Consider the following 16513-nt stretch of genomic DNA (forward strand, 5'->3'; position numbering starts at 1 on the left):
TATGCTCTACTCTATCTAACTTCAACCCAACTATTTTTGATGAAAAATACTCTTGTATCGGTATCAAAATAGCCACCGAAAACTTGACCCCATATTTCTGATGAGAGAATTAAAGAAAGACTAAAAGGGTACGCTAATGATGATATAAAAAAGGCTTAACGAAGAAAAAGAGAATGAAAAGATTTGAGTTAGGATCATAAAGATGTTTAGGGCCTGAATTTGAGGGAGAATAATTAATAATATTATCCCATCGTGAAATGAGTGATAAATAAATAAATAAAAAAATGGAGATTGAGCATTCGTGCAAGTAATTTGAAAGTGGTGGCGGGGCTGGTAAAAGAGGGAAAAGGGAGAAGAAGATTGGGCCCACACGAGCTATGGTGGTCCCACATTGGTAAGCTGGGCCCACAGAGGTGAGTGGGATGGTGCTGCGCACGAAACCAAAGTCATCCAGAAAATGGGTGTGCACACGTGCACTCCCGCTAACGTAAACAACCACTCCTCTCTCTCTCTCTCTCTCTCTCCATCAACAACACCAATTATTTATTTATATTTAACAAATAATAAAATCAGTTTCTACAATTAACCCATATTAGGTGATACTTTTGAATTACTTATTGAATTTATTTGCATGTATAAAATTATATAAGAAAATGTGAAGGGTAGTTTGGTAAAAAAGGAAAAAAAAAGCATAAATAAAAAAGCAAGAACTGGGTCTTCGTTAATCACATGAGGAGTAAGTCATTGCCGTGTTTGACCTCAACTCATAACAGCGTTGTACTCATACACGACACAAATACACGCCAACGCAACTCACGCCTCAACACAACACCACACCACAACACATAAACTCAGATTTGATTCTCCACTATCATATCATAACCCCTTCGTCTCTCATGCTTCCAACGCCCTTCTTTTCTCACCCCAACATTTTTCTCATCGCTCACAGACAGACATGAGAGGGATTCGTGCGACTGATGCTGACAACACTTTCGACACTATTAACGCTGCTGCTTTTGCCATAGCCTCTGCTTCCCACGACCGCCTTTCTCAACCTCCTACCCAGGTATTCCCATCTTTCTCTTTTTTTTTTCACACTTCTTTCGCTTTCGATCATTTTCATTCTTTTTGCCATACCCTTCTGCTTCTCTGGGCTCCTTTTTCTTCAGGTTTGCTATGGCTTCGGTTTTTTGTTGAACGGCAAGCTGTTTGGATGAGTGTATTTTATAATTGATTGATCTTTTTTCCGAAAGAAGAGATCTTTTTTTTTTTCCTTTCCCCTTGTGCACGAGCAAATAAAGTAGCAAACTTTTCGTTTTCGAGAGAGTAAGGTCGTGCAGAAGAAAAAATAATAATAATTGAACAATGTTAGGATTTTCCTGTGCTTGGTCTTTGCCTTCTGTAATACCAAAGCGTGTGAAGTTGGAACTCCTCGGTTTTTCTCACTGTGAATGCTTTTGGTTGATATCAGTCGTTTTCTTGACGAGTTAGTACTGATACTTTGGAATAGTTTTTGTTTTGTTTTTAATTGTGGAAGTCTTCTATCTGGAAGCGGAGTTTTTTACTTGCACAGTTTAGAGAAATGAAAAAAATAAAAATAACAAAATAAGTTATGAATTGAAAATTCAGTATGATTGTTTGGCTTTCTCGTTTTCTTTTGGTATTTTTCAATAACGGGATTAATGAACACCGAAATTATTTGGGAGGATCGAAATCCTGTCACTTTTATTTACTGAATGAATTTCCAATTGATGGTGTTTGCCCTGATTTATACGTATGAGAGTTGTTTGATTCCTTACGTTTAATTGAGGTATTTTTGGTTGCAGAAGAAAGGATGGGGAAGCTGGTTGAGCAAAATTGGGTGTTTTGGATATCAAAGAAACAGAAAGCGCATTGGACATGCGATCCTTGTTCCAGAAACAGCCACCAATGGAGCTGATCCTGCCGGAGCTGTCAGTTCAACACAAGCAGCAAGCATAACACTCCCCTTCGCCGCCCCTCCGTCATCTCCGGTATCTTTCTTTCAATCAGAACCTCCCTCAACCGCACACTCACCGGTTGGTAAAATCTCCCACACTTGTATCTCTGCCAGCATGTACTCTCCTGGTGGTCCTGCTTCGATCTTTGCCATTGGCCCTTTTGCTCATGAAACCCAATTAGTATCACCACCTGTTTTCTCGGCTTCATCCACCGCTCCTTTCACCCCACCTCCCGAATCTGTCCACTTGACCACCCCTTCTTCGCCGGAGGTTCCATTTGCTCAGCTTCTTGACCCCAACAACAGGAATTCCGACACCTTTCACCGCTTCCAAATATCTCACTACGACTTCCAGTCCTATCAGTTTCACCCCGGAAGTCCAGTTGGTCAACTCATATCACCCAGATCCGCCATCTCTGCCTCCGGCGCCTCATCGCCGCTCCCTGACTCTGAAATTAATGCCACTCTCTCCCATATTCTTGATTTCCAAAGACCAGACCCTCCCAAGCTTCTCGGCATTGATAAACTTTCTGCTTATGAAAACAGGAAGTCAAACCAAGGTTCCGGCTCGCTCACCCCTGATGCTGCAAGGTCCACAGCTCAACCCGGTTTTCTTTCAAATCATTGGGTTTCTGAGATCAAAATGTCCCCACGTCCAAGCAACAATCGGGTTAATGAGATCAGTATAAATCATAGAGTTTCATTTGATATATCTGCCCAGAAAGTCTTGGAATCTCTGGAAAACAACCCAGCAGCATCGGCGTGGACTAAGGTCGTGTCGAAATTGAAAAACGATTCTCCAACAGCAGCAGAAAAAGAAGATAATTTTGGAGAAACCGGGTCCAACGAGAAACAAGTCCTTGCTGAAACTCACAGTGATCAACCGCTGGAAACTAATTTGAGTGGAGATGATGCAAGAGTTCACGAGAAGGATCAGTCTTTAACTTGTGCTAAAGAATTCAATTTTGATAAAGCAGATGGAGGGGATTCTCTTGCTCCCAATATAGTTGCTGACTGGTGGGCTAATGAGAAAGTTGCAGGGAAGGAGAGAGGGGCCACCAAAGATTGGACCTTTTTCCCAATGATTCAACCTGGTGTCAGCTAACCATTAAAGACTCACACAATGATTCACGAATTTGGCATTGGTTTTTTATTTTGTGCCATGATATGCTTGACAGAACCCAACAGCACACACACATGCTAGATTGAATCATAGTAAATTAAGATTTGCAAGTCTAACACAGTGATGGGGTTCTTTTTTGAATCTAATGGCCCCGAAAAAAATAATGGTAGTTTGCTTAATATATGTTGTAGTTTTTACCAAGTTTGTGTTAGAAATAGCTGTACATTTTTAGCATATGTACCCTCTACGATTATATATATGTAATATAGTTGACTAATGATCATGATTGTTGGATTGTATGAATACACCAAACTTGAAACATTGGTCCAAGGTTAAAATTCGTGCGTGGGAATTCAACCTTCTAGTTAACTGGAACCTTGAAAAGTGGATGTTCATGAGAGACCTTTCACTTTCCAACGTCATCAAATGTTGGTAACATTTGTATTGTTATTAGATTTCAGACAGATTGTAAAAATTCAGCATAGTTAAATACAGGATTAACTCTGATCGAACTGATTAAAAATTGGAAGATGGATTCCCTCATTTGGACTATGATGTTCTTGAGTAAAAGACACGTTTCCTAAAATAAACAGAATCTTTGTTTGGTTTCCTTCAAAACTGAGACTTGTATATTACTCTCTCGAATGGACTAATTGTTAAATTTATTAACTTCATTGGACCTCAAGAGAATTTATTTCCCACAATAGATCACTTCACTCTGTTCATGTAGGGAATTCCTTTTCTGAGAGACGAATTCTGATGAAGAAATTTATCTGTGTTGTGCATTTTGCTGCAACTAGAACTCGGCTTCATGGGAGACCAATTCTAAGTAGCTGTTTTCTTTTAAGAAATTAAATAATTTTAAGAAAATGTTTCTTTATTAAATTTTTTTAATTGTATATTGATTTATTAAAAATAATTTATTATAAATTTGAAATTTCGATGTAACATTGAAATTAAAAAATATATTTAATTTAATATTTATAAATATGTTAGGAATAAAAGATTCGAAGAATAAAAATAATAAATAAGATAATTTGAATATATTTTAATTCTGGTAATCGGAAAATTATGATAATAATATTACTGAAATTATGGGTGTTTTTTTTGTAAAATTAAATTTGAGAGATGTATATTTATTTGATTAAAATAATTTATCTAAAAAATTTGGTCAAATAAATTAGAAAAATAAAATTAAATAATGATATGATTGTAGGTGAAATTATTTGAAAAGTGTCATAACCATTAAAAACGCACCCAAAACCCCTCTGAACGGACGCCAGATGTCAAGCAATGAGATTCAAAAATCAGATAGTGGAATGCAGGTGTCAGTAGTTGAGCGGATGTCCGTTTTAAACAAAACTGAGTTTTTGGAAAGTTGCGTCACACTCTCTGCATGCACATTCTTCTCCAAAACCCTGATCTTTCAAATTCTCCTCCTTCTCTCTAAAAAGTTCTTCCTTCTTCCTACCGAAACTCACCATTTCTCTACTCCGATCTCCGTTCAGGCACTGTAGGAGCACTCTCGGCGACCCAAGCTTCAATTTGAACCGAACAGTTTCGAGTTCTGAAACTGGTAAGTTTCCTTGTCCTTAGCCATTCGTTCTCTGGTACATGCAAACGAAGTACCGGTTGCATGTTGTTATCCTGGCTGAACCACTTTTGGTTTTTGGCTGTTTGGTTAGTTTAAAAAGTGGTGGAACGTAAGGGTAGAAGGAATTTCAGTCACGCAAAACGTATTCTGTCTTTAGGACGTTCGTTCACGCTCAGAGGTAAGGGAAGCTTATCTAATTTAATTGTATGTTCGTTGCTCGTTCGTTGATAATGAATGTATGTTGCTGAGTGGTTGAATGTATATGAAGTATGAATGCTGATATGATTGTTTATGTGGAATATGATTAATTAATATGATATGGATTGTACGAAGTATGCAAATTGATTATGATATGAATTTATAAAGTTATGAAATTATGTATTGAGAAATGAGTTGAAGATAAATGAGTTCTGGATATGAATTTCCCTATGATAGTGTACGTTCGTCATTGAACGGTCATTGACCGTTCGGTAATATTAGTAACCTTGGTTAAAATTGGATTCTTTCATTTGGAAAGAATCCTAATTGAGGACGAGCGCCTTCGTGTGGTAATACTATGCTTGAGCGTTCGGCCAAGCGTAGTTGCATCTGAGTATTTGGTGATAAACTTAAATTTTGTAAATATATGTATTTGTATATTTTAGTTATTTTAAACACAATTCCAATAGTATCTTAGTTTATTTATTAATCTTTCTATTATAAGTTTAGTAGTGCTCGGTCTCACCAACTCTCGAAATGAGTAGTGCTCGGTCTTATACCAAGCGCTTGTACTCGTTTATGGTTTTATCTATCTTGATGAAATAGCGTTCGTCCAACTTCAGTAGAATTTCCCTTTACCGTGTTCGGTCATTGACTGGCATTAGGTTTATGTATGTGAATTCTTCTAAAGTGTGGTTCTTTAAACGTCTTGACGTGTCTACATTCATTGGTTCCGGCCTAGAGCCTCAGTACTTGATATGTTCTTTGAGTGTTGGTTTGAGCTCACTAGAGTCAGTTCATTTAACTGATTCATGTTGTAAGTAACGTTCGTCATATATTATATAATTATACTCGGTTTCTTCCTCAATCTGACAGTAACCCTCTCGGTCTTATTCTATTCTGGAACGGAAGACTTCTCTATTTCGTTCCTAGTGTTCATCCTCGTTCTGAGTGAGGACTGAACGTTCGATATTTGATGTTCTTAAAATCGGTGAACAAAGATGAAATTAAAATGATGGATAATGAAAGATGAAGAGAATATGAGATAGATGAAATATTGTGGATTTTGAACGAGCGTTCCGGAGAGAAACGACTCATGAATGAATATTGGAATTTGTAAAGTATGAATGTGGTAATGCTAAGCTAGCGGTTCATCCTGATGTTGCGTGAGTACTCGTCCTCACGTAGAGGAGGGTAGGTCATGTGTGGGAACGGCAGAAGGTCCTAGTCCTTAGGGGTACTTTGGACAGATAAGACTAACCTCGGGTGGCAGCTGTTGAGGGCATCCCAGTTACTACATCACCTGGGTGCACGAACGTCGTAGCTACACAGATTTCATACAGTCCGGACAGTCAGTCTAGTAGTAGGCCTTGCTTGAAACGTATGTTGAAATGTATCTTATGTGTTTGAATGTGAGAAATGTATGTTTTTACTTGAATTAAATTACATAAGCTTACCATGTGTTTTTCCTATGTTGTCTGGTTTTGTACGTCCGTCCTTGTCGTTGCAATGATCATCCGTGTGGATGTGAGCAGAAGGAGACGAGCTGCTGGAAGAGGCACTGGAAGAAGAAAATTTGGTAGAAGTAGAAGTGAAGACCGAACAGTAGGACGTTCGGTCAGTAGTTTAGTTTAATTGTAAGGTGGTCGATCGATCACCTTCTCCCTTTCGTTTTGTATGATCGTCCGATGTTTTTTTTTGTAAATCGTTCGGTCAAAATTTCTTATCTTGCACAGTTTAAGTTTGTAGCTCTTTGTAAGGCCATTTGGCCATAACCGTACGTTCTCTTTAGTGTAAGACTGATTTGTATTATTATTAAATGTGATTATTCTATTATATAGTTTTAAACTGTATTTTTGGGATGTTACAAAAAGAAATCCGATGCAAAGTTAAGAAATTAAGAATATGATTATGTAAAACATTTTAGAAAGAAATATGATTATTTCTCTCTTCTTCTTCACTCCTTGATGACTTTTTTTCTTTTCTCATCAAAGACACTCACAACTTTTATTTCTATGTCTCCTACTTTGTCCCATCCTAAAAATCTTATGAAAAAGTTGCCTAATTTTAAATTATATAATGGGATGGCAACCCATAATTAAATATACTATTTTTTTTTTCAATTAAGTCAAAGTGAGTCTAGGTGAACCATGTGACATAAATAACTTCTAACAAACTATTGGGATAATGGATTTTAAAACTAAGTTTAAGATGTTTTTAATTGAAATACCAAAATTATAATGAGATTGGTGTTAAAAAAAATTGTTTGTACCATACCCAGTAGTCTCACATCGTTTAGAATCGAGGTCAAGCATAGTTTAAATACTTTTTTCTCTATCCATCTTTCGAGACGTCTTTTAAAAATAAAACTGTGACAAACAATACTCCAAAATAGACAATACTTGGATATATAGATAAGTCTTCCACTAAGGATGACCAATCATTCTTATGCCTCTACCGATAATACTTTTTTACTTTCTGAAATACCTTTTAAGGATAAAACCATAATTGAAATTTCAATCTCTAAATCGAACAACATCTCATATATATATATATATATATATATATATATATATATTAATTGATTCTAATAATATCACTCAACTAACTTTACATCATAATAAGAGTTATATTAATTTGAATTTAAAGTTGTATATGCCTTGTTTTAAACTGGATTTGGTTTGATTGTACACAAAATTAAAATCAAATACACTACCACTTAGGTTCATTTGAATTGTGAAGGGAGTATAACGAGGAACAGTAAAAGGCCCAGCACATTCTTCCTCACAGGCCTAAGTGAGCAACTTCAGGTCCAGTTCAGACAAAACTTACCTTTTTCCTAGATGTTTCCATCTTCTAGTTCTGGTGTGCACGCCTGACCATCACATCTTTTATCTTTTTGAAAATCACAAATACATTTTTATATTTAAAAGGTCAATCCTAGACTGAGCAAAGTATCGATACTTTTTTTTACAGAAGCAAGGTATCAAAACATAACATTATATTAAACGTGTCTTTTTATTAGTTTTGTATACATTAAAAAAACATTTCTTCACTAAGGACCCAGTTGCTTTCAAACATAAATAACATATCTAGAAATTAAACTGACTAACCAATATTGGAAACAAGGTTGATCTTTTGTTTCTGTATCTTCTTACTAATCTCCGAGCCATAAGGTCGTAAAAATTCGATCTGCTGACTAAAACTAGTTTGATGGAAAATCTTTAAACATTATATTTATTAGTTTATCAATAATGTTAGGTGGTCAAATAGTCAAACAAACTCTCCTTCGTAAAACAAACTTAAAAATAGTCGAAATCCTAAGGGCACCAAATTTGACCCAGCCGTTGAAATTTAAAAAAACGTGCAACAACGGCCAGTAGTAGAGTAGAAAGATCCTGGCCGCAGTTCTCTGAATATATTACCTTTATTATAGTCTCTCGTCAAAATCCAAACGGTCCATGTTGGGCGGCGAAAGATAGCAATAATATAATGTTTTCATCTAAAAAGAAAGTGTAAGAAAAACACGTTGGCAATGATGCAATGCAATTATGCAAATCTAGAAGAGTGGACAATCTTTGATTGACCCACCCCGAGACTTTTGGGCATTTCTCCTTCTAGAGTCCCACCCGATCCTATACTTAAGCCACACCAAAAGCCACCATTTCTCTTGTGTCAACCATCATAATATATATATATATAACCCCTCATTTTTCTCCATCTACCAAACATCCTCGTTCCATTTCCTAACTCCAATAACACCACAAACTCCTCTTCTCTCTTTCATTCTACGATATTCGCATCAAAACAACAGCAACAAAAATGCCACCTTTTGCAGGTTCTGAACCAGCTGGCTTCCCCAAGCCCGATTCCAACATAGTTTCCATCGACGTCGGAGGCCAACTCTTCCAAACCACCAAACAGACACTAACCTCGGCTGGTCCCAAAACCTTCTTCTCCAGAATTGCGGAGTCTTCAGGAATCTACGCGCCCTTCATAGACAGAGACCCGGAAATCTTTTCGCTCCTTCTCTCTCTCCTCCGCACCGGAAACCTTCCCTCAAAGGCCAAAGCTTTCGATCTCCAAGACCTAATTATTGAGTCCAAATTCTACGGCATCGAAAGCCTCCTCATCAATTCCCTCTCTAACCCTTCTCAATTGGAACCCTTCAACCTCCAAAAATCCCTCCTATTGCCCCTCAACGGCCGCGACTCCCCCTCCGCCCTCGCCGCCGACGCAGCCTGCGGTGCCCTCCACGTCGCGCACGGCAGCAAGATCACCTCCTTCGACTGGTCCCTCCGCCGCAAGGCCACCGTCCTCACCCACTTCACAGCCGTCGACTCCCTCCTGGCGCTCTCACCAACACTGGTTGCCGCCGGCGCCAACGACTTCTCCGGCCTCCAGATCCTGGACCTCGAGAACGGCCGCGTCAAGGAAACCCTAAACTGGGAAAACGTCACCAAATCCGGGTCCACCGTCCAAGCCATCGGATCCTCCTCGGAAAACATGTTCGTCAGCTTCGAATCCTCGCGCCGAAACTCCAATTCCATAATGGTTTACGATTTGCATTCTCTAACCCCCGTCACCGAGATCGGTCACAACGAAATCTTCGGCGCAGACATCGATTCGGCAATTCCCGCGACGAAGTTGCAGTGGATTGAGGGTTACAATCTGTTGATGGCCTCTGGGTCCCACAGCGGTCCCTCCGGCGTTTCCGGTAACATACGGTTGTGGGATGTTCGATCCGGAAACGTTGTGTGGGAAATTTCTGAGAAGGTGGATTGTTTCGCTGACGTGGCGGTTTGCGATCCGTTGTCGGTAATTTTTAAGGTTGGGGTGAATTCGGGCGAAGCTTCTTACGTGGACATGCGGAATTTGAGCACCGAGAGCGCGTGGGTTTGTCTTGGGGATAAAAGAAAGGTTACGAACAGTGGGAAAAAGGAAGGGATTGGGTCGAAAATCGAAACGCAGGGGAATCAAGTGTTTTGCACCAAGGGTGGTGACGTGGAGCTCTGGTCTGAGGTTATCATGGGTGGTGGCAATGGTGGAAGGATATTCAAGAAGAACTTGATGGGTAGAATGAGGGACATGGGTGGTGCAAAGATCACAAATTTGGCCTTTGGAGGAAGCACCATGTTCTTGACCAGAAAGGATCAACAATGTGTTGAGGTCTGGCAGAGTTCTTCCAGGGAATTTTGATGCTCAATCCACTTTCTTTCTATTCTTTTCTTTCTTCGATATTCAATTTAGTCTAGTTACATTCAAAAGAGAAGAGAAAGATTTTTTTTTTTTTTAATTTATTGGTGAAAAAATATTGTAAATAAACCCTGCCTTGTACATTCTTCATGTTTGGTGAGATGCCTACCACCTACCAATTTGACAAATTGTGTCAATTATTTCTATGTTTGTTTGACATTTCTATTTTGTAAAGTATTCAAGATTGGTTTAGTGAGCGACATATATCAATAGAGCCGTCTACGATGATTGATTCATGTGCCTTACTTTTGATATTCTCTAATTCTCTGTGGTCAGTTTTTGTTTAGGAAACTATCAATTCCAAGATAGTTTGGTCATACATTTTAGAGTGTGTATTTCAAAATATAAAATATTATATTTTTAGTTTAGAATGTATATATATTTTAGAATGTATAATCTTTTATGAAATGCAAACTAAAATTATGGAACTACAGAAAGAAATGGCCTTGTAAACATAAAATGAGGGAATTGGGTCTTTTCACTTCAAGACCCATGTCCAAATATTGGTTAATACTATTCTATAAAAACGAAAATTGGATATATTTACAGAAATATGTATATATATTAGAAATAGTAATTGATTTTTATCGAATAGACTGAAATTATATCTTTTCGTGGAATTTACGTGAACTATAAAATATATGCTGAAAAAAATTGTGTATAGTTATATGACTTCAAATCTTGCACCAAAAAAACACTAATAATTAGTTCATTGTTTTGTGTATTATTATATTTTCGGAGAAAAAAAATATAAGCAAAAAGAGAAGGTATAAAATCCTTGTCGCGAAATTAAGTCTTTAGAGATGAAACATTATAGAAGTTTAAGGAGCAAACATAAAAATTGAAGTTCGTTGAAACACTATCTAGTATTCAATTTTGTTTTAAATATTTATAGACATGTATTATGTAAAACAATATATAATTGAATTCAAAATAAAATAAGTGTCTCTTCTTAAATTTAGAATTTACTTATATGACCTATCAATTTTGCATGTTACTAAGAGCTTTCTTAATTTTACAAAAAAATGATATATACTGTCTTAGAACTCTGCCAAAATAAAATAAGTTATGTCATGTAATATTTTTTGGTAAACGGTAATTAATAATAATCTAGAAATAACTGAAACCTATAAAAACCAGAAAAAAATGGAAATAAGATAAAAAAAAAGATCAAAACTATAAAAAAAAAAACACGGGAACAACAGAAAATGAATACTGGTTGGTATGTATCATAATGTTTAAAAATCTCAATCTTTTATATAGTGTTTAAGTTTTGTCTCGTTGAGAAAGATTGATAAATAACTTTTGGTTACAAATTAATTATAAAGAAAATAAATAAACTGATTTCTTCATAAATATTATCATGTGTGACTTCTAAAATTACAATGGAAAATTATAAAGAAAGAATATTAAAAACAGGCATACTAAAAAAATGTATTTAACGAAAACTATTATCCTATCTACAAAGTAATTTCGCGTCCGAATGCACACGTTTGAATATACTAAGTAGTAAACAATGTAATATATGAAGTAAAAATATTTTTAACATTTAATGCATCTACACATTATGGATTAATTTCAAAACTTTTAATAAAATACATAATTTTATATTACTTTATTCAGGCGCTCAATTATTTAAACTTATTGGTTTAAAACTTTTTCTTGATTGTAGTATACATCAGAAAAAAAAATACTTTTTATTTCTTTCGTATTATTTATTTCTAATATATTCAAAATTAGAGAACAGTAAATGATGCAAAAAAAAGTGCATATTAAAATTATATGGAAAAGTTTTAAGGATGTAGAAATATATTTTTTATGAGAAATAGGTTAAAGAGGGATGGTTAGGCGTTATTTATCAAAAGTGATTTGGGCTTTTATTTTATTGAATTTTGGGCTCTGAATGATGAAACAAAACCCGAGAATGGGAGTAGGTTTAATAAAATAAGGGTGCCAATAGAAAGGGTAAGAATAAGATAATGTTGATTGTTTTACTCTTCACCTCCATGATGAATGCACTTCCAATTTTTCTTTTTAATTTTCAAACTCTTCCTGCAATTCAAAAATCCCTACACCTCATCTTTTGTGTTTTACTGATTTTTAAAAAACTTTTTCTTCGTTAAATTTCAAAAATCCAATAAATACTTTTTTATTTTTTTATCAAATTTTAAAATTTGATAAGATTTTTCATTTTGTTTATCGTATTTTGAAATTCGATAAAATATTTAAAAATATCTTTTGAAATTTAATAAGAGATGTGAAGTTATTTTTGAAAATTGAAAGTGATACGATGAAATAATTAAAAGTGTAGGTGAAACAACAGATAATATTTGTATGTAAATTTTTGCATGCTTAATAATTTTTTTTTAAACCGAAATGAATTGTTAAATGGTTGTACGAGATTGACATTAAATACTACACTTTTAGATTTGACGAAACAATTTTATTTTTTACCTTTCTTATATAATGATTTTAATTATTTTTTGGGACAAAATGTGTAATAATCTGAAAAGGGATTCATAAGAAATATATTATATTTTGAGTAATCATTGAGAATTTTTTACCTTTCTTACATAATGATTTTTCGTATGTTTTCTAAAATATCCAACAAACAGAGAATGTGTTAAATTGTTAGGCTATTGTCATTCCTAAAACAACCGCAGTAAAGTTTTTATTTTTTTTATTTTTAATATTGAATATTTTGATTTGTCTTGATATTTTGTGTATTAATATATCTGTGTCACTGCACCAAGGATTAGTGGCAATTGTCATGTCATTTAAGGGATGACGGAACAATCATTCTATTTCTTTTTATAAAATTTATTTCTATAACTCATAAAATAGATAAAAGACTAATTGTGTTGTACTAAAAAATGACACTGTAATGAAATTCTTTACTGACGTGATAAATAATATTATTAATTGATGTTGAAAAGCTACAAATGTTGACGGATCAGAACTTTATTAACTAAGATCAATTAAAATATTAATTAGGAAATTCAAAACAAAAATTAAGGATATGTTAAATAGAGCCTATTAATTGAGTTATTAAAATGATCACAACCACTTGGTGAACCCATGTTTAGATTTCTATAAATCATCTTAAAATAATATTGGTTCAAAAAATCATTAAACGATAGTAAGTAGTAAAAGATGTTACTTTTTAAGATATTATTAGAGTGAATTTTTGTAATCTAAATTATTTTTATATATTTTTGAAGTTTTAAAACTAATTGTTTATTGCTTTTTTCACTGTTAGAATTCAAGATTCAGGAGAAATTGTGTATAGATTAAGATTAAGATTGTTCGATAAGGTAAATTTTCACTTTCCTATAATTGGTTATATCGTTTTCTTTTAGTTTGTGGAGTTTTATCCTGTATATTATATCAATTAATTAAAAAAAACTTTTTAGTAATTTGAATAAGTGGAAGTGTTAATTGTATAGATTAAAGTTTATACTTTAAAGTTTACAAGTGTTATTTTTTAACAAATCATTTTAAAGTAAGGAAATTCAATATAGTGAATTGGTTACATACGTGAAATATTATAAGTTTGATTGGAGTTTTTATGAATTGGGGTCATCGGGAGTATTGATGATTAGTTTGGGTTTATTTTATTTTTATTTTTAATGTAAAACACTTTATTTCAGTGTTTAAAATATTTAAAAGGACTATGTACGTTAAATATTGGTTATGTGTCAATTATGATGTTTTGTATGTATATCTTAAGATATCAAATATGATGTTTGCAGACGATAGAAGAAAAATACTAATAACTAACATTTGTTGATCAAACAAAAATAAAAACCTTCTTTATTTAATAGAGATGAAACGATAGAAGAAAATCTATTTTTATCACCTTTATTATTAATAACATTTCCTATTTTATTCATAAAAATTAAATTTGATTATTCTAATATCTCTACCGTAATCATAAATTATATCCTTTTAGGAAAGGTATTTTGTTGATTTCATGATAATTGAGTTTTGTTACTTGTAATAACCCATAATACATTTAAACTAAAAGATAAAAATATTATATATTTAAAACGACATTAACTTTCATTCTTTTTAGGAATTTGAGGATAAGGTAAAATTTATTCTTGTGGATTTGACAATCATCTCAATATAATTTTTAACTAACTCTTTATAAAAAGTTAGTGGATAATTTTTTTTATTTAATTTGGAATGTTAATTTGGCTATACGCTACATAAAGAAACAAATGAACTAAAAAAAGGTAAGTTGAAATTAATGAGTTAGGAAAACATCTATCCTCATGTGTTCACTTGTAGCTGTGTGGCATAGAAAGAATGAATAATCAATCTCAATTTAGGTGAAGCATCTTTTACGAGGTCTATGTCTTGCTAGCATGGTACATAGTGCTTGTGCAATAGAGGATGATAGTTAAAATAGAATAATGATATTTTGATAACATTTTTTTGACAACATTTTAACATTGTTTATGTGTCATTTTGTGATTGGTCTAAAATTATTCCACAATTAATAATAATAATCATCAACATCAACATAAATCAATCACAGAATGACACATGTCACATAGATATCCCCACACTGATAAAATATTGTCTGCTTTGAGCCAAACCCTCCCGGATTTACTTATGGTATCACTCCAGAATACCTCTTATCAATGGAGGTATATTATATTATGTGTATATAAACTCATATTCATCTCTTATTTTATCCGATGTAAGACTTTGTTTGTACGCAACATAAGTATCATTATCCGTTAAAATATGGACTAATTAAAGGTGAACTTTGCCATTGTCTTAAATTTACTTACATAAAATTAAAACATTTTTCAATCCTTCTTTGAAAAGGGTGTGCACATGCAAAAATGATACGGCCTTGAACTTAACTGAGATATTGAAAGAAGGAGACCTCTAAAATAAAAATAGTTAAAAAGTAGAAGTAGAATTCTATAAAGTATCTCAATTATTTTATTTAAAAAGTAGAATTATAAATAGAAAAATTAAGCATTTGTTTAAAATGCATGTGTTTATTTTGAGTCGTTTTTTAATAATTAAAAATCTGGGAGCATTAATTTGATTAAAAAGAATGGTAAAGTGCATAGAGTGTAGTAGCTATGGAGAGTGGAGACCAATGCATGTGGCTTTCATCTCTGCTTTTCTTTGCTGTCTAAAGCCTCCACCAAAGTCGTGTATGGGTCCGTAAGACATTAATCTAATTGTGCTCTTGTAATTTCTGGGTCCAACTATCCAATAATAATAATAATAATAAATCCGAAGTTGTTGAGAATTACTGTATGAGTAGTGAAAACATTAAGTATAACAAGAATAATGTAACATGATTGTTCCTTATTCTTTCATTGTCAAATGTCGTGGACTTTTAAAGAGAGGTAAAAAACAACTAAACAAAATTCAAACGCTCTTCAAAACTGAAACGACAATTTCTGGGCATCTCTCACCCTCTAACTGCTCCCATCACTGTACTTTAATGCATTATCCATTGTCAAACTTAAATGGTTAGGTTTGGTTACTGTATTATGAAAAATTTTAAAACCTAATATACAAAGTTTTTGTGTCTGAGAAAATAATGTGGGCATGCAGCAAACACCGTCCTAAAATACAAGGTAGTAGTTTGGTTGGGTGGGCCCAGACTGTGAAAACTCTCAATCTTGTCCATAACAACCTAAACACCATTATTTTGGCCTTCCCATTAATGCTACATTGCTATTCAGCGCAAAGAATTTATTACTAAATGTAGTGATTTTTATTCACAATCACAAACAGGGCATTCACTGCATAGCCACTTATGACCATTTTATCGGCAACCGTTGCTGTATATTTAATTTTTCCAGCTTCTTAATTCTCACAAAACTCCATAATCCCTGTCTACGTCTTCCTAGTACAATGAACTTCTGATTTAACCCCATACAACAACCAAAATAACTTGTTAACTTTATTTTATTCACTTTTAAGCTTACAAATAAGCTCATAGCTTCATCTATTCCATTTGCAATTTCTTTTTTTCATTATACCAATTTAAAGATTGTAACCTATTTTTTATTATTAGAAATTATGTTTGATAATCACATGTAAATTAATTATATATTATAACACCAGTGTAAAATAAGGTTTCAACGTCTCACATTCAATATTAGAATATAAACGTTAAAAATGACTGGTAACACTCTTATAAATAGGTGTTCGATTTAGACATCAAAATTTATTCTTTTTCGACTCATGCTCATTAGACGTCAAAATTCTCAAATTTCGACGTCATATTGGATAATTTTCACAAAAAGCTTTGGCGCTAAGGTGAAAATGTATTCATGTATGACGTCAAATATCTTAGTTTCATACATCAAAAAGTTATAAGACG

At 33.8% G+C, this 16513-nt stretch overlaps 2 protein-coding genes across 2 annotated transcripts; both read left to right on the forward strand.

The window, feature by feature from the left end:
• Positions 1–720: 720 nt before the first annotated feature.
• LOC148205439 (uncharacterized) lies at positions 721–3384 on the forward strand. The gene is made up of 2 exons (XM_088103237.1): positions 721–1066; positions 1827–3384. Exons 1-2 carry the CDS (start codon positions 956–958, stop codon positions 3081–3083), a joined length of 1368 nt encoding a protein of 455 aa, XP_087959363.1. The 5' UTR covers positions 721–955; the 3' UTR covers positions 3084–3384.
• A 4997-nt stretch (positions 3385–8381) lies between these two features.
• Positions 8382–10385, forward strand: LOC124821566 (BTB/POZ domain-containing protein At5g41330). The gene has a single exon (XM_047293473.2). The coding sequence runs from the start codon at positions 8716–8718 to the stop codon at positions 10090–10092; it is 1377 nt and encodes a 458-aa protein (XP_047149429.1). The 5' UTR covers positions 8382–8715; the 3' UTR covers positions 10093–10385.
• The last annotated feature ends 6128 nt before the right edge of the window (positions 10386–16513 follow it).

Source organism: Vigna umbellata, chromosome 1, assembly GCF_029865625.1.
Source record: "Vigna umbellata cultivar VRB3 chromosome 1, Vumbellata_1.0, whole genome shotgun sequence".
NCBI lineage: Eukaryota > Viridiplantae > Streptophyta > Magnoliopsida > Fabales > Fabaceae > Vigna > Vigna umbellata.

Excerpts from the sequence above, each read along its gene's own strand:
- LOC148205439 (XM_088103237.1), top strand. The coding sequence starts at position 956 with ATGAGAGGGATTCGTGCGACTGATGCTGACAACACTTTCGACACTATT. Across the intron at positions 1,067-1,826 it reads TTTCTCAACCTCCTACCCAG|AAGAAAGGATGGGGAAGCTG; the intron begins GTATTCCCATCT and ends TTTTGGTTGCAG.
- LOC124821566 (XM_047293473.2), top strand. The coding sequence starts at position 8,716 with ATGCCACCTTTTGCAGGTTCTGAACCAGCTGGCTTCCCCAAGCCCGAT.